General features: G+C 48.9%; 1 protein-coding gene across 1 annotated transcript in view; it reads left to right on the top strand.

Moving 5' to 3' along the window:
* LOC119456318 (probable G-protein coupled receptor 158) overlaps window positions 1-27591 on the top strand; it is a 213687-nt gene extending 186096 nt beyond the window's left edge. The window contains exons 6-12 of the mRNA XM_037718016.2: window positions 4934-5043; window positions 5602-5846; window positions 9002-9143; window positions 11211-11316; window positions 19795-19974; window positions 21889-22267; window positions 23088-27591. Of these exons, the coding sequence (XP_037573944.1) occupies window positions 4934-5043; window positions 5602-5846; window positions 9002-9143; window positions 11211-11316; window positions 19795-19974; window positions 21889-22239 (1134 nt within the window). The 3' untranslated portion in view covers window positions 22240-22267; window positions 23088-27591. The remainder of the gene's footprint in view (window positions 1-4933; window positions 5044-5601; window positions 5847-9001; window positions 9144-11210; window positions 11317-19794; window positions 19975-21888; window positions 22268-23087) is intronic.
* Window positions 27592-27812: the final 221 nt, after the last annotated feature.

Below are 27812 nucleotides of genomic sequence, written 5' to 3'. Positions count from 1 at the left end.
CGCTCGCCCACACAATAAACTTTGTGCACTTCAAGGCTGACATCGTATCGCATGGACACGCACAGAACCTGACCCGACTTGCGTACTCCCCCCTTTATTTTTACAGCGGAGCTATTAAAGGCTCACTAGGTTGGTCTCGTTGTTTTTCTTGGCGAGGCGGGATTCGAGGCCGGGTACCACCCACGGTCCGAAGGCGAGCGTCATAACCACTGCGCTATACACCCACGCTTGCATAACATGCATTTATGGGAACCATATGGTTGGATTGTACCGACAATTGTAACACAGCTTGCTATGGGCGAGAGAAAGAGAAAATGAGAGAGAGAGAGAGAGAAAGACACAGAGATAGAGAGAAAGAGAGGGAGACAGAGAGAACGAGAAAGAGAAAAAAATCTGGGCTGAGAGAAAAGTCAAGTTAAAGCTAAGGTAAAAGCCAAGATAAAAGCTAAGTAATGCCAAGATAGAGCTAACAGAAAGCCAAGTCAAGCCTCCACAGCTCCGCTGGTCATTGTTGTGTGCGATAGCAAAGCCAGCACTTTTTTTTTTTTTTACTGAGACAGTTAAAATTCTTGACAAATATCATTTCAAAAGACAGCTAAGCGGGCGCATTCTTTATGCATGCAATTAAGCATCAAAACACCCCCAGTGTTTAGTTCACATTTTGGAATGTCATGAAAGCCGTGACCGCCCAGACCGGTCACGGCTGATAGGAACCAGAATGCTGGAAAAAGTGAGAGTGCGGTTGATGCAGCTTGGCCTAGGTTGCCAAGACCACAGCCACCCGCAAAGCCACAGCGCGCATCGGCAACCACGAATGCTGAACCTCCCGCCGACAAACTGCCTGAAGAGGACAAACAAGGGATCGCGATGCTTCGATCAATGATGAACGCCATTCGCGTGCTCCTAGGCAAGCTAAAAACGCCGTCAGCTCAAAGTGCACTACAGGTACTGGATGCTCTAAATCCAGTACTTGCAAGCCTTGAGTAGACACCATGGCTCGTCCAATACTGTCATTTCGCACTGAGGTCAGACAAGCTTCGATATTACAGTGGAACGCCAGAGGCTTGAGGTCCCGCATCTCATCCTTCCGTCAATATGTTTTCACAAATCGGATTCCCATAATCGTTATTTGTGAACCCAACGTACTTACTCCCATCAAACTGTCAGGGTACGAACCATTTTTGTCGTCGACGTGCGAGGAGCGCAGCAAAATTGTCGTTTACATCCGCACGGATTTTACGTATGCCCACCATGCAGTACAACCACATGATGACAATCAGTATGTCTGCCTACGTGTAAAAAAGAAACACGTGTCATTCACACTAATTGGTGTCTACTTATCGCCGTCAGGACGATTTGAATGCGATAGACTGCGAGACATATTGTTACATACCAGTGGTCCTTGGATTATAACGGGCGATTTCAACGCACATCACTTACTCTGGGGTAGCTCGGCAATCAATTCCAGAGGCAGGAATCTGGTAACATTCGCCAATGATCACGACCTTTGTGTGATGAATGACGGCAGTCCTACATACCTGCGAGGCCTCAAGTACAGCAGTTGCCTGGATTTGACTTTGGTATCACGATGCTTCAGCTCGCAAGTACAGTGGTTTTCAGACATAGAAACGCATGGAAGTGACCATATTCCCACTTACTTGAAGATCAGGGGGCTAAACAATTCCTCCTCGTCGAATGCAGTACAACGTATCGATTGGACTAAATTCAAGCTACATATGGAAAATGCATGCAGAGAAGACTTGGGCCATAGCCTAGAGGAAACCATCTCAGAGGCAATGAGAGAAGCTTCATGCCTCCTAACATTGAAAGCGAACCGTTCCCAATTTGACGTAGAACTGGAGAGGCTAACGGCACTTCGACGACGAGCTGAAAGGAGGTACAGGCGCACGAAGGCAGTTTGTGACCTGAGAATGGCACGAAGAACACAGAAGAAAATTCAGCGCCGTTTGGACAAATTGCAGGAACAACGTTGGAAGTCCTTTTGTGAATCCCTGGACCCTCGTAAACCACTTTCATACATCTGGAGGACAGTTCGTGGCCTCCGCTCGTCTCCACAACAGCGACATCCCTTCATGGCCTTAGCCCTACATCAGTGCCAGACGCAACTTGAGGTGGCAAATAATTTTTGTGCGCGGATCGCCGGCGTGTGTGTCACCCCCCACGCCGAAGGTGTTAGTGTCGTCCCTGTGTCTCGCGTACCAGAAATGGAACTTCCATTTACTATGGAAGAACTTGACGCATCTTTGGCTGCTTCTCGACGTTCATCTTCACCAGGGCCTGACGGCATCACCTAAGCAGCTCTTGTCCATCTTGGACGGGAGGCCAGGCAAGAGCTGTTGAATTACTACAACCGCTCATGGCGTGACGGAATTGTTCCTCTGCAATGGAAAATAAGTCGGCTTGTACCGCTACTAAAAACAGGGAAGTCGCCATTAGACCTGACATCATATCGCCCTATTGCCCTGGCAAGTTGCGTAGGTAAAGTAATGGAAAAAATGATCCTTACACGCTTAGAATGGTACCTTGAACGCCACAGTATATACCCTGACTCAATGACAGGCTTTCGGCGAGGCAGGTCTTCAATAGACAATGTTATCGACCTGACAACGTACATACAGCAACAAAAATGTCTCAAGCGCATATCAGTGGCGCTCTTTCTTGATGTGAAAGGGGCGTACGATAATGTCACACATGAAGCAATCCTTGAATCACTGGAGGCTGTCGGAATCGGTGGCCGTATGTTTCAATGGATCAGAGACTATTTGACCAGAAGGTCCTTCTATGTGCAGACCGAAAATGGCCCCTCTGCCAACTATTATACCTACTGCGGCGTCCCACAGGGCGGGGTATTGAGCCCTATTCTGTTTAACCTAGCTATGATTGGCCTTGCTGAACAGGGAACCCAATACAATACACCTGTCGATCTACGCCGACGATATTTGTCTTTGGTCTTCTGCGGTGACTCGTCTTCAAGTGTGCGCAAGAATTCAGCGGGCAGCCACCCTAACTTGTTCCTATCTCCGAAAACAAGGCCTTACTATGTCCACCGAAAAATGTGCGCTCATTGCCTTTACGCGCAAACCCATGTCACCGTACCCTGTTTCTCTCAATGGCCAGGATATTACATACCAGAAGTCTCACCGCTTCTTAGGTGTGATTATTGACAGGAACCTTTCATGGAGCCCCCACTGCATCTACCTGAAGCGGAGACTAATTTCAATTATACATATAATGAAGTTCCGGTGTGGAAAAACTTGGGGAACGTCGGTACGGTCCATGCTGCAGCTGTACAGAACACTGTTTCTGGGCTTTTTACGATACAGCTTGCCGGTTTTGGCGAACACATGCAAAACAAATATTCGTACCCTCCAAAGTTTGCAAGGCCAGGCTCTGCGGACATGTCTTGGACTTCCACGATGCGCCTCGACTCATGCAACAATCGTGATTGCTAGAGACTACTTGATTCCAACATACATCACGGTTGACAACCTCAGAGCACACATTCGACACCTGTGTCGCGTACCCAGTCATCACATTGCTGTTTTGCCGGCACAAAGACCTCAGGCCACGTTTTCGAAACTTGTTGCGACACATCAAGGCTGCCTTCCATCGGGATTTACACCAGCAGCAAGACCACTGTCACCCCCGTGGTGTCTACGGCAGCCACAAGTACACCTCACGATTCCGGGAATTACGAACAAGCTCAGTCATTCCACGGTAGCTCTACGACAGTTGACATTGTCATTGCTGAATGATGCATATGAGTTAAGAACGCAGGTTTACACCGATGGATCTGTCTCAGCCACCAGCTCCACAGGCGCTTTTATCATCCCGACCTTACAAGTCACAAGGAAGTTCAAAGTGTCCCACATAACGACTTCTACGGCTACAGAACTTGCCGCTCTACGTGCTGCAGTTAATTACATCGTAGAAACACCACCTCGAAAGTGGGTCATTTATTGTGACTCCAAGGCAGCCCTTCAGAGTCTGCAGTCAGCATTACGACGCAAGACACATGAACAACTGGTGTTTGAGACCAGAGAGGTTCTCCATCAAGCCCTCATAAACGGACATGACATCATCTTTCAATGGCTGCCGGGGCACTGTGGCATCGTCGGTAATGACCTTGCCGATGATGCCGCCCGGTCAGCCCATAAGGAAACCCTGACTGTTCCTATACCCTTATCGAGGACAGACGCTGCGAGGGGTCTTCGTTTGCTCGCTCAAACCGAAAGAGAAACGTCATGGAGCAGCCCGATTTTTACGAACTGTCATCTCCAACGGCTGGATCCTACAATGAGGCTACAAATTCCATCGAACTTCCCCCGCCGTGATGCAACTTTACTTTGCCGCCTCTGGTTAGGAGTGGCTTTTACGAAAGCATACTCATTCCTTCTGGGCATGTCCGACACACCAATCTGTGACTCGTGCAACTGTGAGGAGACGGTGGAACACGTGTTGTGTTTTTGTCATCTTTATGAGACCGAACGTGACCTTCTCCGGAGTGTGTTAGACCGATTAGACAGCAGACCTTTTTCAGAGACAAAGATTCTTGGACCGTGGCCCCACGCGTCGCAGGCTTACAAAGCGACGCGGGCATTGTTACAGTTCATGAAGTCGACTGGCCTCAGTGACCGATTGTGAAGTGTTGGACAACCGCATGTGTTTATACTGCGAGTGCTTTCTTCCCTCTCTCCTTTCTTTTCATCCCTTTAAACCCCTTCCCCCGTGTAGGGTAGCAAACCGGACGTGCTTCTGGTTAACCTCCCTGCCTTTCCTTCTTTTTCCTCCTCCTCCTCCTCCTCCTTGGAATGTCATTGTTTTCGACTTCGTCGAAAGCTGAACGTCGAACTCATCATTATCGCATCGCTGTGCTCAAGCGCTTGTTTCTCTTTTCTTCTGTCTGTTGCAGATCATAATACGTTACTTCGAACCGACTACGACGACCTGTCTAATAGAACCTTGGTTCCGCGAAATAGGATTCATCGTCCTCTACGGCGCGCTTTTATTGAAGATTTACAGGTAAGTGCAACTGCATGGCGGAGCCGCTACGCATTCTTACGAAGAGTTCACGTTACCGCGTTTCTGCCAGCTGTATCGTGTTTCCGTAGCCTCCTAAAAATCCACCAAACCATCTTTTATAGGTAGAAACTCAAAGGGCGAAAGTATTGTTGAGACCTTTTATGTTATTTTAGGTTTTTCCTTTAATTTCAGAGCAACAACACTCACCAGAAGAGTGCTTATGTCGTGGCTTACTCGTATAAGAAACACTATTTTGGTCGAAGTGTGCATTTCTGTATAGATATGGGGTCATGGTGATAATAAAAATTCGTTTGTCAAGAGTTGGAGCAACGAAAACGATGCACAGAACAGATTATTTTCCTATCCAAGAAATGGAGGGTCCTGTCTCCGGACGTTAGATGCCAATGGCGAATGTAAAAAACCAGCGTCTCCTGTTGGCGGTGCAAGCAACTCGGCTACTTTCAGCTTGAAGTACACTTAACTTTCTCTGTGCAGACCTTTCCTGCAAGATAGAGTATAGCACAGGTGCTGGTGCTTACCCTAACGTGTTCGTTGCAGGATCCTTGCGGAGTTCCGGACGCGCAAGGCACACCGCGTGTGCGTCCGGGACAAGGACCTGCTCAAGTACCTGCTGGGGCTGGTGCTGGTCGTGGCCGGCTACATGTCGGCCTGGACGGCCGTGGTCATGGACAACTGGGAGAAGGGCCACAGCATCCTGCAGGTGGCCCGCGCCGCCGGGCACCGCTCCGCGCTACGCTTCCTCGTCTGCCGCGCGCTCTGGTGGGACTACGTCACCGAGTTTGGTACGCGCTTCAAGCCGCTGCAGTGCTCCCTCCAAAGTTTCGGCTTGCCTCGAATGCAGTGCATGCGGGCCTGCTGAAATTCGAAGCTCTTCCATATTTTCGAACCACAATGTCACGAGTCTTTCCTTCATCGTTTGTCCTGGAACTCAAGGCACTTGAACATGCCTTGTCTTGAATGCTCAAACGTATTTAAAACAAAAAGATATTTTACAAACAGTGTCTGTCCAAAGTTCCGAAGCCACTGCTTGTGTAACCTAGATGAGACATAAGACCACGTACTGGAGCCCCTGTAGAAATTTATTTGATCCGACTACCAGCGACTGAAGGTAACAGTTCTCCTCACTGTCCCGAGCTTTGTATCGGCAGCTGCGTGACAGGAGTCATATATGACACGACTCGGCGACAAGCCTTATCGCTGCTGGATTGGCCTCGAAACTTATACTAAGGACTGCACGTCGCTGGCACCCTAAAGTCAGCGAAAGACGCCGTACTGACAGACACGGCGACCCATGTGACAGAGCAACGAACGGTAGGCACGACGAAACCTCGCTTCGCAAAAAACCACAAGTGGCGTGCAAAACCTTTTGGTCGGCGGCGTCCGTCCCTATGTGGGTTCCGTTTTTGTCGTCGCTTCGTATACAATGGTAGGGGTCTTGAAAGTTCCCCATCCGTCGTTGGCACTGCACCTCGAAGAGAAGGTGTTTCCTCTTGCACAAGGGCAACGCACGTAATGATCTCATCAAAGCATGGATATAAATAAACTAAAGCTGCTGTTGTAGCTCGGTTGCAGGGCAAAGCAGTGCGCGTCGCATGCAAGTGCCTTGCTTTCGATTTCAGTGTTGAGGCGTGCCCTCAATTTCGCATCCACCCTTGATTAATACCACCACCTAAACTTCAGTGTATTGCTTCACTTCACGCGAGCAAACATCGTCATCGTGGCTACTGTTGGCTGTGATTACACTTGGCCAATACCACTGGCGTCTCGACGCTGTTTCTTCGGCGGCTTTCTTTGGCAAGCCGCTCCTTGCTCCCTAGCATCCTTCCTATACAGTCTGGTAGGGAAAACCGAAGCGGAAAGAAAGGAAAGCAATTTGTCTGTCTGTTGATCCTCCTGATCGACTTTCCAAGCAGGGCAGACGGACAGTAGCGCTCTATCGCGTGCCGTATGCAAATTTGACGACGAATGAGTTGCTCCTCCAACTCAATCAACGGTAAGGGCAAACTGAGGCCGCGGTTGTTCTCCCGAGAGAGAGACGGCACTCCGCGCGTCTCTCACAAGATGAAGCACGGCGCTTCGGACATAATTTAATTACGCGTCCCACAATATTGTGATTGGCGGCGGCGGCCCAGAGCTTTGCTGCAGGCGGCTTTCAGCTAAGAGTGTTTTCTCTTCTCTGCATGACTGGGCGCCGCGGCGCGCGAACGTCTTGAGTGCGCCTCCGTTGTCATGTCTGCGTCCGTTTACAATTCCCGCGTTCTTTTCGGACGAAAAAGAATGCTTCGTAACAATTCTTTTTTTCTTTCTCCCTCATGTGGCCTGCTTGATTCTTTATTAGTCGCGCATTCGTCCCGCAGCACGAAATTGTTTGCACGCCGTACCAATTGTCGATCTGGAAGGCGGATCAAGTGCGCGGGAAAAAAAAATTCCGTGCAGTCCCTATGTAAAAAAAACGTTGCGGTTTAGCCCAAAAATTATGGGGTTTTACGTGCCAGAACCACGATCTGATTATGAGACGCCGAAGTGGAAGACTCCGGAAATTTCGACCACCTGGGGTTCTTTAACGTGCACCTAAATCTAAGTACACGGGTGTTTTCGCATTTCGCCCCCATCGAAATGCGGCCGCCATGGCCGGATTCGATCCCGGGACCTCGTGCTCAGCAGCCCAACACCATAGCCACTGAGCAACCACGGCGGGTGTTGCGGTTTAGCCCAAAGTACAAAAAACTGCCAGTGGTGGCCATTGCTTTAGGACTCAACAGTTTAGCGTAGAATCGGATAATAAAGATAACATTCGCCGCGGCGCGTGAGCAATCTTGTTTGCTAGCTCGCTCCTCAAATAATTTCGCTTACCTACTGCGGGGGATTGACTAAGCCGGCGGTAAGAAAGGCTAGAGACATGAATTTAAATTGTAGGGTTTAACGTCCCGAAACTGCACAGTGAAGTTATGAGAGACGCCGTAGTGGAGGGATCGGGATTAATTTTCACCACCTGGGGTTCTTTAACGTGCACTCAATGCACCAGTACACGAGCGTTCTTGCATTCCGCCCCTATCGGAATGCGGCCGCTGATACGATCTCGATCGGGTGAGGTGGGTCGTCACTGCAAGAATCAGGAGACGGCGACGAAGGCGGGCATCGTGATGACTAAAAATAGAACAGACTGTACGTATTCAATTTATTGGTACATGGTTCTGACTACTATCCGAGTCTCGAGCGGTTCTCTGCCTAACACGGGGGCCAGGACGGCCTCAAATAACCCCTAGCGGTCTTGTGGTTGCCCATGTCTCCCTGGGGAACTTGTGGAAGTGTCAGTGCCTGTGTCAGGTTGTGAAGTCGACGACCTCTTCACCTTCGTGCCTTCTCATTTGGGTGCTCGCCTTTGCGTCTGCTCAGAGCGTGGAGGGGTGACGCTTTCTCGGGGATGAAGGCGATTACCTCGTCACTGGAAAGCGCGCGGGCATGTTTCACATAGTTGAGCGGTCGAATTCTAAGCCGACCATAACACCGCCGTGGCCGAGAATCGAAACCGCTACCTCATCATGCTCAGCAGTGCAATGTCATAGCTATGTCTGAGTCACAGCGACCTGTCGGTTTGAGAGTATAGAAGCATAAAAAAGAAATACGAGGGAAAAGTGTAAATAGCACAAATATAATTAAAACATATCTATCATAGAAAGGCTGACAATAATGAAGAAAGCGTGTAGCTCACGCACGAGCAGCAAATGCTCAGTTTTAAAGTAATTTCGAAAATAATTATAAATTTTGAGAAAACGTTCAACCATGTTGTGCATAAGGAGCCCTACAGTAAAATTAGCTAATGTGCCGATTGCAACCATGCTGCATGCGACACTGCTGCATGCGACACTGCTGAATGGCGTATTCAGAAATGCACTTTTTCTCTCCCTCTCTTTTCTCTTCTTTTCTCTATCTCCAGGGGAAGCTCTGTTCATGCTTTTGGGCATCTACTTAGCCTATTGTATACGTAATGCCAAAGTTGAGTACTACACAGAAAAATGGACTCTCTGCTGCTCTGTTTACATCGAAACCTTGTTCTCCCTTAGTATGTACATAATTCGGTGAGTACTGTTACGCTCTACGTTTTCGCATGATTGTGGACTACGGCGTAGCCGTGACGCGTGTACTAGTATTTAGGGCACCCAAAGCCGTTGATGAACCATCATAGTTACTAAAATGATGTTCCGGGAGTGCCGTCACATGAATGCTGGGTGTTCGAAATCATTTGGCGAGTTTGAGCCGACGCATGAAAAAGGCGAACTTATGGAGCTTCAGCGCGCCTATAGCGATTTTTTTTTTCGCTGGCCTCGTGCAACTTCTTCTCGTTTGCGTTTATTAGCTAACCCGTCGGTAAATCGAGGTTCTCGCTAAGCTTCCTGTGAATAACGGTAGCCCTGCTGCAGTAAAAAAAAAAATTACTAGAAGGATGTCAAACCGTCCTTAGACACAACTTTTTTTTTTCTACTGATAAGGACCCATCGTCTACGGCTTTCAACTACAGCGGATCTTACACCGCTTCTATATCGTAGGCACTCCTATATATTACACGTGCGCTGTTGATTAGCGTACACGCCGAGCGTTTGTTCGGCGCAGCGACACGAGAAAATGCGCGCCACTCATGTATGGTGGCATATAAAAGCAAATTGCGCTGCTCCGAAGAGATCCGGAACAAATCACTCTCTCTCCCTCTCAATCCATTAACGAATCAGGAGGAGGAGGAGGGGGCGGGAAGGGAAACGCGACGCGTTCGCGAAAGCTATCGTCGATGGGCTCTTATGGCGCTCGCCTGTGCATGGCTGCGCTAGCTGCGCGTTGAACGTCTCTCTCTCAGGCTATTCTCGCTTAGCGAAAGCATACAAAGGGAATCAAAAGTGTGGAACGCATTTCAAGCATCTAAGTACGCTGGCGCAGGACATTGCGTAATTCAAGAAGCGTGAAGCGTTCGCGCCTGATCGTGTTTACCGTTGCAACGGCAGTAACCAGTTCTCCGTCTGAACACGCGATCATATGTCATGCCTCTCCTAATGCCTGCCGCATGGCGCACAAACGAACTGATGCGATACCCACCCATTTTTCTGTTAGTATGCATTGCTTAAGAAGAAACGCCGTAGTCTGAGCGTTCGATCTTCTGTGCCTGACTACGTGCTTCGGGAGACGCTAAAAGAAAAACAGTTTGGTCCACTGGCGCTAACTCCTGTGCACCCTAAGATGTCCATTAGTGAAAAGCTTGCTGGTACTCCGAAGCAGTGCGCGAAATGTACCGAAAGCCGCGCTCTCGCATTATCGCGTTTCGTACGTTGAGCGCTGCACACTGAACGAACCCACGGAAGGAAAAGAAACAGACCGAAGCAGGCGCGCGCCAAAGTGTGTTTGTGTCCAGAGCATAACGGCGCGGCTTTTGGAAGCGCACAGTGTACTTCGCAGTTCCGATCGATGGCAGACGCTGCACTGCGAAAAAGTTACGCGCGAAAGATTATTTGATGCGCTTACTTCACGGCCGACGGGCGTGCACACCAGCACCCGCGTTACGAAATGACACGCGACGAGTCCATACGAGCGGAATGCGGACGGTATTTGTGCAGGCGATGGCCAGTATAACGCTAGAACGTCCTCTGTCAAAACAACGTCTCTTTGACGCATAGCTCCGCTAAGCATTGTTATGCAAAACAGGCTCGGGAGAAAAGAGGGAGTAACTACCCCGGAATACATGAATGACAATGCACAAAGCCTGTAGTTTCGACGAGTCACGGGCTCAGGAACAATGACTTAGTCAGTAACGCTTCACTTGCGACCTGTTTGTATTTTATTTCAACCGTATCTACGTAAACGACCTTCTCGCCCACATATTCGTTATACATTGAGAGTGTAGCCTTTTTCGCTGTATTCTGTAGTAATGCTGCCGTTAGCGACCTTCTCTCGACAAAGACAATTCTTCTCTCGTTACGTTAATCGCGACAGTTAAACTGTGTACCGAACGCTTGCATGCTTGCTTGCGTTGTGTTTCGTTAGCGTGCTATGTGTGCGGGGGAAAGAGGGAGGGGGTGCTTATTGCTGTTCCGTTTAATGTTGGTGCTCTCGCGTTCTCGCACTCTGAAACTGATCAGGGTGCCTTTTTCACATCTCTACAGGCACGCATTGGCGGCTGTTCTCGAGCCTGACCATGTGTTTCTGCTATACTTCATTCGCTGTCATTGTACTGTCACCGTCATCCTGTTCCTCGTATTCGCCCCCAAGGTGAGTATTTGAAAGAAACCGGCTACGTACGATAGTGTTCGCCCTTAATTAATGCTTCATGCCTAAGGGCTCCCAGCTATGCGTTACAGAAAGACGGCAGGCCTGCAGTACTGCATTACGTGATCATTTTTAATGATCGCGCTATTTGCAACAATCTATGCAGAACTTCATCTTGACTCAAAAGAACACTAAAAAAGAATAAGAAAAAGAAAAACTCGACCAGGAGTTGACGCTAAAGAAAAGGTCGACGTACATGGTGGTTCAAGTGATTCGATAATCAATTATTGAATTTGACTAGGTCTCTCTATTCCGTATCTTCTTTATGTTCATTATTCTCTCATTTCGTATCGTGTATTATTTCACGCACACTTGCGTCGACACTTGGTCGACCAGTTCGGTATTTTTTTAATTATTAATCTGTGGTGCAATTGTGATAATATTCGACTATATATATTGGCGCTGATTACGTCCGTACCGTTCATATCACCCACCTTGCGACTAATTCTCGCATGTTATGCGCTTTCCAGACACCACTAATTGCCTCGTGCGAGCACTGATCAGTCCCAAGCAAACTCGCTCCTTTCCCCAAGTTTCCCGCATGGCGGCTTTGCCTCAACATGCATATCTATGCGGCGGTGCACCCTTTACAGGAGTACAATGCAACATGGTATTTTACTATATGGGTGTTAATTGCGCCCGCAACCGTTTCTACCTACTACGCAACTGACTCCCTCTTCTTGTCTCGTTCATAGCTCTATTTTGATGCCACCTCTTGGCATTCCCTCGATCTTCCTTTGGAGGCGCGGAAAGACCGACTTTTTTTTTTTAACACGAAAGTGTTTCGTGCCGGATTTCACGACTGATTTCCGGCAACGGATATAACGGATGTGAATGTGATGTCGGCTCCAGCGCCGCCATCTAGGAGCGGTAAGGCGAAGTACTGCATCGTGACACTAAGGAGCGCCGACAGGGAGCGTATCGGTAGTCACAGCGTAGCGGAGGCTCCAACGCGGTGCGGCCACAGAATAAACAACCAAGTGTAAACGGCTTCGTGACTTTGTAAACTCGTCATTTTCAATGAAGTACTGTGTAATAAATAAGAAAGTAAACATTATTAATGGTGTCCGACGGCAGGATTTGAACCCAAGACCTCTAGTACAGAGGCCAAATATTAAAACCATTACGCCACGGACGCATGGACCAACACGCGGCTTAGAACGCCCTTATTAATTTTTCGCGGGCAAGTCAGCGCGTTGAGACGCCTGGCACGTTTCAACTCTGTTCGCCAAATGAACGTCGCGCGTGAAGCAAACATGCAACACGGTCGCCGTCCCGCAAATCGTGTGCCGTTCGCTGCAGCGGACCGTGAGTTCATGAAGCGAACATGCGACAGCTTCTGTGAAGAGACGTTTCACTTTCGTGTTCTACCAATTGCAAACAGCGATCAACCATAATTTTTTTTATTAATTTGTAAGTGCTTACAAGATACCCAGATATTCGAAAACCGTGTGAAGTCAGCTAAGATCATATCCTCAAAAATCATTGAATTTGTATCAGCAACTTATCCTTTTAGAAAGCAAAAACAAAAAAAAATACTCTTACCGTGCGAAGAGACTTGATATGGCAGAGAAGAAGCAAAAACTAAAAGCATGTGGCGCCGCGGCCTTGAAGTTCCCGCACCAGGTCGCCGTGTCATCAAGGATTTTATTGGCATCTGCTCGCGCCTAATTCACTTTTTATCGGTAAATATGGCCCGCATTGTGTACTAAAAGCGGCATCGAACTGACCTTAGCAAGTTCAAGAAACTGATCTTGCGTTTCTCTTTCGTATTCAAGCTACGCTGTAACATCTTACGCGTGTATTTTGTTATATCATCTCTCGGCAAGCTTCTCACGATAGTGCACACACTTCCCTGGAGCAATGCCTACGTGTACAGGAAGAACATCACTAGAAAGTTTAGGAATCTTTGGTAGTTCCAAGCAGCACATTTTCCAATATTCTTGTGGCGCTCACGCACTCCTGAGGGTACAGTCGGCTCTGCGAATCTCACCAGGCCTCAATGCGGGACAAAGATTTGCCTCAACAGAGTCGACAAAACGTTTCCTGAGCAGGTCGACGAGGATACCGCCGCGAACCTGCCAGCTTCTTACCGTTATAATTTGCAAAAAAAAATTGTGGTTGAACGCGGTTAAACCAAGTTTGACGAGCGACAGTACGGTTTTTCTTGCTTTGGGAAAGGACACAAACGCTGCTGGGCGCTGTCAGCAACTGCCGCATCTGCAATTGCACCACAAGACAACACACAGACGCTGCTCGACGCGGCAGCAGCAGCGAGCGAATTGACCTTCATGTTGCGTCTCGCTTCAACGCGAACTAAGCGTCAAAAGCACAGCGCATACGAATATACCAGCACTGGGCGCACTTTGTACACATCGCACATCGCTTTTAAGATGAGGCCCGCGCGACCACGCACTTTTTCCACATCTCAGATCGCTTTCACGATATGGGCGCTCACGCTGCGTACGCAGCAGCCGCCGGTAGTGGCAGGCTAAGTCCCAGTTTGGCCTTGGCTGAGCTCGAACATCGGATTTACAGAACCAGGCGTTTTGGGCTTTGCACCTGCAGTAGCAGAGCTATCGCTCAAAAAATACCACGGACACGGCACCCTGACGGGAGATGGGGGAGGGGGGGGGGGGGGGGGCGTTAGCATAAGACTGCTATAAGATCTGTTCTCTTACCTGCGATAGCAAGTCATAATTATCGTTTGCACTAATTTAGGAAGCCTTTTGTGCGTCATATGTGCCTCTGAGATGTGTAATCATGCAAAACGTTACTTGCGACAGCAAGTTTTACTCTGCGTTTCCACTGGTTCATGTGATCGTGTCTGCTGACTCTTGCCAAACATATCTTTACAAAAAGAGGGAAGAAAACGCACAGATTTGCACCGAAACATCTGAAGCAACGGTCGCCATTCGCCCGGTCATCTACCATATGGTAGATGACGCTCCAATACCAGCGCCGGAAAAAACACAGGGACTTCACCAAGGCGCTTAATAATTGCACCTTGCAGGCGCAAGTACGTTAACGTGCACATGTAGTGGCGATCGATGAGCAAGAGCGCGCAAATCAGCGACAGCATACGCAAGATAGTCCCGAACTATTTAGGAAGAGTCCTTTCAGTCGTAGTGTTACGCGAAGAGCTTCTAGTTTAAGTATACTTAGCCTGCATGAACACAGCTAAGCTGGAAAAAGTAAACGAAATAAAACGGCTGAGCGCCGGCTACGAGGGGAAATAAAATAAGCATATCGAAGCGAGTGCCACGTAAAGCAAGCGCGCTGTGAGAAGGTAAACAACGAACAATCCATGTCAGGCCTTTCCCTCACGCGTGCAAATACGGCCTCACACAGGAACGACTAGGGCAAGGCAAATTGATCTCGCAGGGCCACTTTCGTTTTCGTTAAAGAGATCCTTAAACGGCCGTTCGCTCGCCGGTTACAAAAAATAAAAGTAAAAGATAAACATAAAGTGAAGAATCGCGTTAGTGCCCTTTCTGCCGACGACCTGTTAATGATCCCGCTTAATGCAATGCAAATCCGTTCCGCGAGATCGAATCAAGTTACGCGGAGGACCCACCCCAAAATTCCGCGCAATAGTTCTATTATCACTAACACCGTTGATCGAACTCGCGCTTCTCGGGTAGGGCTTTCTGGCTAGGCTCCCTTCAGTGTTGCTGTCCCGTATTAAAGTGAAGCTATCTTTGCCTATTCCTTCGACTTTTCTACTGCTGCTGATGCTGTAGTTGTCTTGAACACAACGTGGGAAGCTGGTTAAGAGCGTGCATATACATGGCAGAGGGCGTGGCACAGAGGAAAGACGAGGCGAGAAGCTCGTTTGGACCTTTGCACCGCATCGCTAGTGCACAATGCCTTCTGGAGGTGCGTGGGCGTCGCCATAATACCCTCTTAACTGCTGTGAATATCCTTACCCCCCGCAAAAGCATTGCAGCAACTGCAACGCTTACCTTTTTAACAGCGGAGCTGTTTAAGCCGGCCGTAAGTCCGTGGCGCGTTAACAGAAAAATGTGGGCCGATCCTGGCGGTAGTGCAGAAAGGGTCACACACACCCCTGTGAACTAGCGAAGCTGAGCCCGGCTAAGTCTAGCTCAGCATGGTTGGGACTACTTAAGCTTAGTCAGTCATCGATAGGCAATCGATAGCCAATCAATAGCTAATCGATAATCAATATATTCCGGAAAATGCTGGGGATGACTTGGTAGTGCTTAGCCTAGCCCAAATTCGCGTACGTGGCCAATACCTTGCGATAGCCAATCGATAGCTAATCTATAATCGATCAATAATCAATGAATTCCGGAAAATGCTGGGGATGACTTGGTAGTGCTTCACCTAGTCCCAAAGCTAGGGCTAGCTAGGTGCTCATAAGCTCCGCTGTCTCTTCAGCATTGCGCCTCCAGTGCAAGCTACGCAAATTTTTTTTACTAACGTGCACCGTCCAGAGGGGACGTACATAGAATGGTAGAGAGGAGGTAGGGAGAGCAGGCCGATAATGGGTAGAACAGACGCAGCCACGAAACGAGAGAGCTTGGGCACTCTTCGCTCGCAAATCGCGTACATGTGGGGAGAGCGGGAGAGGGAAAAAGCGACGTGAGAAGGCGAGGAAATGCTACTACTAGACACGACAGCGTGCGGACAAACTGAATAAATTTACGTTCAAGTCACGGTACCTTTCTGCTATTTCTGAAAAATAAACACCATTCATATTTGTCAAGCGGACAGGTGACGTACGGCGTGCCGACTCAAAGTCACATTAAAACACCGTAGCGTCTAGGCGTCGCATGTCAGTTCCAACACCTCAGTGCCCGCCGTGGTAGCTTTGAGGCCATGGCATTGCTCGAGGACGCGGGTTCTGTCCCGACCACGGCAGACACATTTCGACAGAGACGAAATACAAAAACGCTCGTGTACTTAGATTTAGGTGCTCGTTAAAGGGACACTAGAGTCAAATAAAAAGTCAAGCTAAATGAATAGAGCAATGCTCTAGAACGTCTAAGGCGTCAATATAATCGAGAACAGAACTTTAGTAATCGAGAAATTGAGGCAAATGCACGACATGATAAGTGACTCCCCTGGGACATTCCGGTACTTACCCGATGACGAAGGCACTCCTAAAATAAATAAATTTATATATATATATATATATATATATATATATATATATATATATATATATATACACTCAACCACTCGTATTAGAACGATTGTTTCGTTGGATTATAAGACGGAAGAAAATGCTACTTGTCTACTTCTATTAGATTCTTAGAAAAAATACCTTTTCGGCGTTACACTTGAAAACGATGCAGGCGGTCAAATTTTTCGTTTTCGCTCGACTCTGCACCTCGCGCGCTTTCGAGTTTCAGAGGTTTCGTTATCGCGTAGTGCTGCGCTGGTGTTGCTGGCTCACGAAACTCGCACTTGAACTTGCTAGCAGCTTGAGAGTCGCGACGGCACATCCAAACGGTGACCAGCTTCGTCGGCCGACGTCGCATTGCTGGAGTCCTCGATGCTTTCGCGCTCGGAAGAGCCGGTGTCGAGGCTGCCGTCGTAGTACGCAACGACGCCGGCAGCGCGAGCCCTCAGCAGCATGTCACGCTCATCGGAGCTTAAATCGCTAAAATCGAGCACAGCATCGCGAGCCAATGTGTCGTTGTCAGGGTCGTCAACTAGTTGGTCTATTGCGACGAGCGTCGACAATCACCGTGTTCACAATTCGGCGCGCGCTTTACCTTCCGCTATGGTGGTTAGCCACCATACTTCCGCTTTCGTACTGCCGTCGGCCCTGTTCTGGCTCTGTTTCTGGCCGCGCGTTTGCGCTTTCCGCAAAAAAAGCCATAGCGCCGTCTGCGGGCGCCGTTTTACTCACCGGCGGCACAACGTCACTATATGGCCATGACGTCACTACTCCTCGCTCGGGCGGGCGATTTGAATTGCGTTAGAGGTACGCGGACGCTTCAGACGCAATTTTCTCTTAAAATAAATTTTTTCTTGGCACGAAACAAGCGTTTCGAGGTTTCTGGTATATTTTAACAGTCCACGTTGAAATAATATTTGCCTTTAGTGTCCCTTTAAAAAACCCCAGGGGGTCAAAATTAATCCGTAGTCATAATCCGATTGTGCTTTTGGAATGTACAAACCCATAATTCATTTAAAGTTTAACACTTATGCCCGGATGCGATGTCCCGTGTGAGGCAATGACAATACTAAGCTTCTCGGAGGTTATGAACAATGGCGCACAACAACGCCTCAAGCAAACACTCTCGCTGTATATTCTGTGTACTACACGCGCAGACTAACAGCAGCGGTGCACGCAAGGTAACATTTACCATCAACTCACCACTCTGGTATTGTACTAAACGCTGAAGAAATTAAACATTCGCCGTCAACATCACCGCTAATTATCGCCAATTAAAGCAAACAGCACCGAAAGCTTCGCTTACGTCGATTCCCACAATGCGTGGGATCCGAATAATTTTTCTGTTTTATGTTTTTCCCCATCACGTTATCTTGCGACCGCTCGGCAATACGTGAAAAGAGGGAAGTTGGGAGAGGAAATGGGAGAGCATAGGAACTGAAGAATAAATAAAAAAAAATGTCACAGTTTCGCCCTAAGGGCGAAGCAATGAATGCGATACATGCGAACAATGCGAACACAGCAATGTCATACGAAGTAACATGAGCGGCTTTGGTAGCAATATGAATTGTAGTAAACATGAGCTGATTAAGTAAGCAGGTGTGCTGCGGCGTAAGTAGACCGACATGAAGAGACACTCGATGACCACGAGAAGGCGCGTGTGAAACCGTGGTGTTGATGAGAAGCGCTTCCCGTGGGCAGCGCGTGCGAAGGGACACACCTGTAGTGCTGCACTGCCGACCCGGGCAGCATTGCATGTGTAGCGTGCGTTGGAAAATGTGGCCCGACTATTACTAACTGATTGAACAAGCGTGGTGTGAGCGCGCACAAACAAACATGAATAGATCACACTGAATGACTGCAGACAACGACTGTCAAAACGCTGGCAGCAAGCGCATACACCGCACCAACGGGCGGAGGTACGTGCGGTCTATCGCTTCAACGGAAACTGAGCGGCGAATGCACGGCGCATAAAGGTCAGAGCCGTGTGGAGATAAGCGACGATGCGAGCGAGCGACGAGCGCGGTTGTTGGCAGAGAGGAAGTGCGCCCCCCCCCCCCCCCCCCCGCTCCCTACGGCGCTGGGTTGCCGCTTCCTTGCTTGCGCGTGGGAGATTGAGTGCGTTCGCTCTCCGTGATAGCGCGCGTCCCCGCACGCTTCCGCTCGGGCATACGGCGCGCAGCGAAGATTTTATCTATAGGGAACCTCACGGCGACGGCGACGACGACGGCAGAAATCCGGTTGAAGTGTACATATAATTGCTATCGCAATAAAAGCACTCAACTTTACACAACGGCAAAAGGAAACTTTAAGCAAGGTTCAGAGACCTGCAGGAAGTTACTAAAGTTGACAATTAGGATCGCGCTTGGTAAGCGGTCTTAACTGTGAGAAAATGGTTTTCAAATTAAATTACGTGCTATTGTGAACACGAAGGTTAACGGCTGAACAGTCACGTAACTGAACGGAAAGTTTGTTTAGACGTATCTTTGGTAGATTGATAATTCGGATTGTGTGGGGCTGCAGTGAGCTTCAGAAATGTTCGCAGCGAGAAATCATCGTAGCGAGAAATTAACCGCAATCTTGTTATACTTGTTATTGCGTTTGGGATGTAAAACGTACTCGAGCCGAAACGAACTGAAACGGTGTAAGCAAACCCGCTGCTATTAAAAGAAAGTTTTCACTTACAAATATGTTGTATCGAAACAGGATGATTGCTTACGAACTTTGCGTACAAGCATTATGGTGAACGCACATGTTCAGAACACGTGATGATACCAGCTACGGCAAATAGTGTATCTGGGAGAAAGCGTTGCTGTTGCGCTGTGGTAGCAGTGCCAAGCATGTGGTTATGAAATATCGGTACCGATTCGCTGCTGATGAGCCTGGAATTAAGCCGTAGTTTTTCCCATGTTTATTCTCTCGTTTGCGTGCGCACGCTCTCATTCTCGCCCGATAGAGCGCTATTCTGATTGGATGAACATCAATTGCAACATCGGCAATTGCCTAGAACGCACAGTATCGTACGCATTTAAAACAGGAGCCAACCGTGCGATATGGCCCAGCGAGAGATGCATCCCGCAAAGGCCGTCAATAAGGCTAAATTTTGCATCCCTGAACATTAGCGGTTGATGCAGGTGCCGTGAGCGTGCTTGTTTTGTGACCAAAACGGTGAATCTTTATACACCACTAATAACCGCAGTTCTATCGCTCGCAAAGACGCACTGAGCTGTTGGTAAATGAGCCTGCCATTCCCCCTCCTGTTGTCGTCGCAGTTATGGTACCACCATCGGCCTCCAAACTTGGCAACAGAGCATCGCAGTCGTCATTTTTCATCGTATGAAATTCCGGATCCGCATCCAGAGAATCTGAAACTCCACGAAGCCGTTCTTTCCAACGGAGAGGTGGACATTGCAGACATAAACCTGGCAGACATGGATCCGGAAGACATAAGGGTAAGTCTGGAAAGCAGCAACTATCTGCATGGACCGCTTTTTCTCTCCTAATCGTGAGGCTAACTAGATCGCTGGGCGAGTTGGTATATGATTCACAGTGATGGCACAACAGCCGGAAAGACAAGTTCGAAGAGCAATAAGGTTACAGACGACACATGCTTCTTTATGACCCCTGTTTTCAATATGCGTTGCTGCGCAAAGCGACACAGAACGAAGGCAGAAGCAGAAAAAATATCACAGTTTCGCCATAAGGGCGAAGCAATGAATGCGATAGCAACGTGTTAGAATACATTAAACGTAGCTGTAGTAGCAGCATGAACTGAAGTAAACGTAAGCTGACTAAGCAAGAGCGAGCTGTTATGCCAGGGGTCGTCTGTTTGAATCCTGCCATCGGACAATTTCGTTAATCTTTATTAAAGACAACGTCTTTCTTAGCGACTTTACCACCTTTCCGTATCGCGTACGTTTAAAACCTCTTTCCTGGGCCGATCCCGTGGGTAGTGCGCAGCCACGCCAATAAAATTGCATCATTTTCAGGTTTGAGCTCCATATTGTTTCGCACTTTTAATATTTAGGTCAGAGAAGATTTAAGAATAAAAGCATGCGCTGTCAGTGTTCTGTTTCGTGACATTTGTTTGTGGGCTGCCATTGTTAAAATTCGAAAGAAATAAATTTGTCAAGAATGTAAGACCTGGTGTGAGCAACTTTAACGACATAATTGTGTGGCAATATCACCCGCATATACCGCATGTCATACACCAGTGCATGGCATATAGCCTACATATACCTAAATATATACGGAACCCCACGGCGATTCCGACACTACCGGCTAAAATTCGCTTGAAGTGCCCATATAATTGCTGTCGCAATAAAAAAGATGACAGTAAGTGTCGATCAAATGGTTCGTCATGAGGCACTGATAACGGTATACACGGAGTGCGCAGAGAGAATCCAAGACAGCAGCATCGCGACTGGGCATTAGCAAGATGCTGACAATTCGCCTTTGAATCATGCATGCTGCGCAATCATGCCCAGCTGTCAACTCTACAGGGCCTTGACGCGCTTGTAGAGTCTAAGAGAAACGACTTTAACGTATTATCTTTCAGCTTTGGCTTATGTGATGGGGTCGCATGAAAGGGCACTTCTTGAAGGTACTTTGCGGGTCCAATCTAACCTCGCGTTATAGGCTGTTTGTTCTTAGGCCCTGTGGTCACAGTTAAACGACCGTGTAATCATGAATGTCGCTATACGGCGTTTAAACGAAGGGGAAGAAAAGTGGCGTTTCGGCCTCCGCTTTTCTTCCGCTGTTGCTTTGGCTACCGCTGTTCATTTTAACACACGCCCCGCCCCCTACGGGCTGGCAGCGAACATTGCAGTAACCGAGGGGCTTGCTATGAAAGCGCCTTACAACCGAAAGAATCGAAATGTTGACAGTCACCGAAGTATCCTTACGTGATTTGAATGCGAAGGCATGCGGACTTGTCCAAGTTATCGCCTTAAAACTCCACCTTGCTCTAATTTATACCAACCTTAATCTACCTTCATCCCCCTTAATCTACCTTAATTGAATTTTGGGAGTGGGCCAGGTCGGTTTTTGGGTGTGGGACGTGGCGTTCGTCCGATGCCGCGGTTGTTCACCGTGAAATTCCGCAGTGCGAACCGGAGTAGGTCCACCGCCGGGAACGTGACGTCATCACTCGGTCACGTGAGTTTTGATACCATCGGATGATAACGCCGGACGCCGGATTTTTCTGCTTCGTGGGGCTTTAGATAATGCTTTCGCATTAATATAATCGCGCAAAACGTATTCTATTTGCCACTCTATATGTAGAAGCACGCGGTGAAATCCGCGACGGACGCTATCTTCTTCATCATTAAGACGACGCTCGGTTCCCTCTCTGCTGGCGCGCGCAGGCTGAGCTTCGGCGCGTGTACACCCAACTGCAAGTGCTGCGGAACAAGACGATGCGCAAGGACAACCCGCACATCTCGAAGCGCCGCGGTGGCCGCAAGGTGACGCACCGGCGGTTCTCGCTGCAGCCCTTCCACCACAAGCACAAGCACGCGCACGCGGCGCACTCTGCGGCGCACGAGCAAGAGACCACCGAGGTCTCCAAGACGCCCGAGGACTCGACGGCCAGCGGCGAGGGCGGGCCCGTGCCCGACGGACCGTCTGTCACGAGCGTCTCGGGCATCGGCCGGCCCCTGCAGTTCGACGACGCAGCCGCTCCCTCGACGCCCGTCACCCCGTCCCGGAGGTCCTAGGACGCCGACACGAAACAACGAGACGCAGGTACATACAGGCGAACAACAGGGACGGGGACGATCATTTTTTAAATGCGAAGCATTTCTTGCCGGAGGCTTTGTCCGTCCCTCCCGCGGCGTCCCACACCCCCACATCGCATGCGCGTCCTCTCCCCCTCTCTCTCCTCTCCTATGCTCCCCCCTTTCTCTCCTCCTCCTCTAGGAATCCGGAGCGGCGCGCACGACAGGTGGTGCGACAGCTGCATACTCCGCTGAGGGCGCCACGGTAGTTCCGCTGTATGAAAATGACGGAGCGTGCGCGCCTTATTCTCTCTCCTGTGCAGTGCCGCGATGAGCGTTCGGGCCGCTGCCGCGAAACCATCTCCCGCTCAAGCTAACCATCTCCCCGCTGCTTCGCATCCACACATGGTTCCCTTTAGCGGGAAATGGAGTAATTTATTTAAGTTCTGAATTTTTTTAAGAAAAACCTGTTGCAGATAACAATACTAGTCCTTGATCTGGATTATTCAGAGACGGACATTACTTGCACGAGATGTCAACATATTCAACTAATTAAAACTATATGTACTAATTGACTTCCTAATTAATTACTTTACGGCACATAGCAATTTACGAATTGTAGCCGATGAGTTTCCAAGACGTATCCAGTTGGAATGAATTTGCAGAGCTTTGCGCCTGCGTCACTGTTCACGTCGTGTCTTGTTCGCGCAGTTTAAAAGTTTGCTGAATCTATGAACCGGCCTGCACAACAGCACGCCTTCCATCTAAAACTTATCTGCCATCATTTGTCCAGCCAGGCGTGCGTTTCGATCAACAACGACTCTCATTTCTTCGTTCTCTAATCGCAGGCAAGGGGACCAAGGGAGCGTGCCAAAACCTCTAGGACCACAGAAAACCAGCAACGCGCAACGGCCGGCGCACTCTCTTCGCATTCGTTCCCGGCAGCCACCGCGGCACGTCTCGAGATGGTGGCGGGCCCCGGAAGGGGGGGAACGCACTACACGTACCTCTGAACGATGCGCAGAACGAGGACAAACTACACACAACAGCGAAGGGGAGCATCGCGCCAACGGCCCACAGCGCGTCCGCCGTCACACGCACTTCACAACAGACTCGTACACCAAGGGTGCGTTCCGATTCTGCCGGCCTGGCTGAACGTGCTAGAAACGGCGCCGAATGGGGCGCTAAATCTCGTTCAATACCTCGTCGAGCTATCAAAAAGGAAACACGGCTCGGCTTGAGCGTCGGAAATGCGGCATTGTGCTCTCTCACTCGGCAGTTTTTGTGCCACGCCATGAAAGCTCCGAGTCAGGCCGATGCTCTTTTAGCAGCCATTGGTCGGCGCTGTGAGGAGTTCTCTAGATAAGTCTAGCCTGCAGTGATGCGTTCTCCTGAACACACTCGTCTTTATCGACGTCTAGACAAGGCCACTTTCTTTCTTTACTGAGCTTCCTTTGTTTTCCGTCATAAATAAAGGCCGCTTGTGTCAGTAGCGAAACAGGCATATCTATTCTTTTGTAATTATAAGCAGTTCGTCGGTCGTGCGATCCAGCGCCATTGGAAGTTGGGGGAAAAAGCAGTTGACGGTGGCCTCTCTCCCTCACCCTTCCTAGAGTATTTATTATTATTATTATTCCACGCACTCCGCAGGGGCGTGCAGGTGACTATTCCCGCTCATTCCCCATGCACATAGGGTGCCTCTGACCTACACTGACGTCATCTGGGCCGCCAAGTTCGAGGACTACTGGCAAGATGAAGGCTTGGCCATTATCACGTTGTGCCCCAAACAGACAGAACCTACGGGAGACGTTTGGGACCAAATTCGAGACGTCGTGACGTCATATGACCAATAACCCCCAACGCCTGATCTGTAGGGGCACCGTCGTCGGGAATGCGGTGTCTGAGCCCTTCCTTTTATTCTAAGGCTAGCACAAACTGGCCCATTCCTTTTACTGCGATAGCGGGCTATCTTGAACATTATTACGGACATCGATATGGACTAGCAGACGACTATTCATCACGCGAAAAAAAAAAGTTATGTTTAAATGGAACTGCGTTACAAGCCGAGTGCACGTATGAACAAGCAAAGTCCTTATTTCTTTAGGCCATCAATGTTAATCCGTAACACTGCGCCCCGCCTAATCGGTAGCCCGTGACGCAACATTTCCTGGGCCAGCAGAGACGAATCGGAACGCACCCATGCACTCTGTCAGACGCTATCCTCCTCTCTTCATAGAAATAGCCACCATCAATTAAGTTAGGGACGGAAACCATCGTTCAATCGCACCTTTCAGTAAAGAACGCGACTTTTCCTCCACATTATGCGACCGTTGCCACGCCAGATTTCTCTTACGCGCTATACCTTGGATCTGCGCGCGCGCACCTCGTCTGTCGCATACTAATGTTTGTTTTTCTCGGGAGCGATTTGGTAAGAAAAAGAGCAAAGGATACAGAGCAGAGAGATATCTATACATATACGCTTGGGCGAACCGAAATGTACAGTTGCATATTGAGCGTGAATGTAACACCGAAGAAAGAGGCGACGTTATGGACATGCGACAGCTTCAGAAGAGCTTAACATTGCTAGTGCAGTGGTTCCAGACAGTAAGCGTTCAGAGTGTGTTGTTTGTGTCGTACTAGAGACCGCAATAATGCGCTAATAGCTCGCTGCAGAAGCGGCAATGACGTTAATACTCGCGCGCACTACAAGCGGTTTGCAAGAGCAAGTGCGATACGGTCGAATAAGTCGTCGTCAGAATAAGAGTAGCCCAGAGATGCGTACACACTTGTCTACTGTTTAAATGAAGTAACAACTCGAGGTAGGCGTCCGATGTATTAGCCCTCTGAATAACCAGCCATTAGTCTCCAATAGTTCTCAACCACAACCGACAGAGGTCACGTGAGCCAAGTGGAGAATGTACGTCTTACGATTTCGCGCGAATTTCTCTGCGGATATTCGCAGCTAGTTGTCAAGTGCAGCTATCGCCTTCACTTCTGATGCTCGGAAGCAGAACCATTGTGTCAAATACGATTTGAACATTTGCATATTCGTCATTATTCAACATGAAAACACTCGTAAAAAAGGCAAGGTGGTCTTTCTCAACAGTTCATAAAGCTATAGGATGTAAACACGCTCAATAACTTAGTAGCCACTCTGTCAACTTCACTGTGACTATAGAACACAAGTACTCATTCTTTAAGTCATCAACAACACTTTACCACCATTATCATACCAGCACTGCCTTTTCGACTGTATCACTGTTGTGAGCGTCGGAAGACGAATCCTAAAGAGAACCATTCTTACTTCCAGCAGTTACGCGATGACGTCATTACCGTAACTGCGGCGAGCTATGCGTTTACCGTCCCGGTTGCTGCGAAGGCTTTTTACTGAAGTGTGTGCGGGGACTCTGCGATGCCTCAAAGTGCATTAATTTAGGAAATACCAGTGCAACTGTCGTTACACGCAGTCTGCCACGTTTTCAAAGACCACTATCACTTTCAGCGCTAAGGGTTTCATTATTACCGCAATACCAAGGATAGTGAGAGAAGGCGCGCTATTTGCGTCGCAGTAGACGTGTGAATGAGACATTCCACAAATGGTTAGAGACGACGTATAAATGAAGGCAGCCACATGGCGCCAAACAGATGCCGAGGGAAGAAAGAAACCGGGTGGATAGGCTAGCACTACGGCTTTGACATTCCGAAGATGAAAACATTGATCCCGCAAAAACGGAAAAAGCGAGGGAGGGACGTTTCTTCAAGAACAGCACACAGAAACCTAGTACATGAACGTAGAATAAAATAGAACGAATGGGAGAACATAGTTACGTTATTGGGGCCAGAGTCCGGTTTCCTACCCTACACTGGGAGATGGCGAACTGTAGAAAAGTGAGAGAAAGTGTGGATGGGAAGTAGCTGTAAAGAAGCAGGGTTAACACTCAGGCAGCTTAGCTTCTGCAACACGAGAAAAGGGGCGGAGCTAGACGCAGGCGTACACGACGCAAAGATGACAAAGCTGCGCATTACTAAAAACAAGCCTTCCCAGAGAGAAAGGCCGATGAATGAGCACATGATCTACAAACCTCAGTATGAACTAGCAATAACCACTGAAACGAACACAAAATTAAAGGAACACGAGTGTAGCCCATAATGACTGCGTGGAGTTTGTGACAGCGCTCAGGTAAAAGAAATTATGGGACGTGTGGATCCAAAGCCGAATGCGTCCTGCTGCAGAACTCCGCAGGGTAGAGGCTGATTCATGAAAGAGAAACTTGTCATTCACTCGAATGTACCACAGACATTCATTAGCGAAGCGGTCTTTCCGAAGAAACCGTAGAGGTTTCCTTTGCGGCTTCATCTTACATTCAAGGGAGCGCCAATTTAATCTTTCACTTCGTGGACTAAGAAGCCGCCGCGCAACGGGGGTACGTGGTGTACTACACCTAATGCACCCAATGTGCTCGTAAGGCACTTGCTTTCCTTGCCCAAGCCGAAGCATATACCCACCCTTTCACGTTTCCACGGGCGAGTGTTAACGCGCGTATCCCAACACACGCTTAAGTCACTGCAAGCGTCGCTGGCAACCACACCCTCTAACTGACCCTTGTAAAGGTCTCGAGGCTTCCAGACCCAGATCCCCGGTTCGAGATTCGGGTTCGACCCACAAAGCCCTGCTGACGTTCGGGCTGCAGTTCTGCTGGTGCGCCATGAAGAAGAACTACAAATGCGTGCGCGTCTTACCTATGATGGGATAGCCGCAGCGCCTCGCGATGCTCGTGTTTTGCTCCAAGGCGTGAAACGCCGACCGCTTACGATGCCACAATCGCGGCTGTTCCGCCGCACGTTGGGGGGGTAGCGCTCGCCGCGGGCTACTACAGCCGCGCAGATCGACGACGACAGCGAAAAGATAACAAGGCCGAAGGTGGGAACACTACTCATGCCAAAGTTTTGCCGATGTGTATTTGGTTCCGTTCTGTTTATCCCCCTCACGACCATCTATGTAGGTGCATACGTGTACGTCAGTGTCGGGCTGCGCTCCTGACATGTGAGAAACGGGCTGGTTCCTGGGATGGTCGACGCATCCCACGCGAGCGAGAGACAAGACCTGACAAGGACACTGACGGGAGGCGATCAAAAATACTTCATCGTGAAATACTTATACCCTTCTCTACCAGAAGGCGGCATTACCGCCACTTGCGGTCGTGTTTACCATTCATATGCAATAGGTAGCCAAAGTTGGATGATACATCTGTAGTTAACGGTTCACGTTACATGTTTGTTGTCAACGTTCGCTGGAGCTGTAAAAGGCCGTGTACCTATTCACTGATATTATTAAAAAATATTTTGTTTCGACGCCACGGTGTCGCCTTGTTATTCGTTATCTCCCTCGATATCATACTATTTTTTACCTTCAAGAACAAGGACCAAAGAGCAAGTTGCAAACGTCAGTGTGATTCTTGGTTAGCCGGAACATTTGATCTAAAAAGTTCTCATTTCTTCAATTGCGGATTTATCTGCAGTAGAGCTTTGTTAACACTAAAGGCGCGAAGGTGATTACTGAACTGGAATTCACA

Source organism: Dermacentor silvarum, chromosome 6 (genome assembly GCF_013339745.2).
Source record: "Dermacentor silvarum isolate Dsil-2018 chromosome 6, BIME_Dsil_1.4, whole genome shotgun sequence".
NCBI lineage: Eukaryota > Metazoa > Arthropoda > Arachnida > Ixodida > Ixodidae > Dermacentor > Dermacentor silvarum.
Note: the sequence above shows the minus strand (reverse complement) of the source record. Positions and strands in the feature narration are given on the sequence as shown.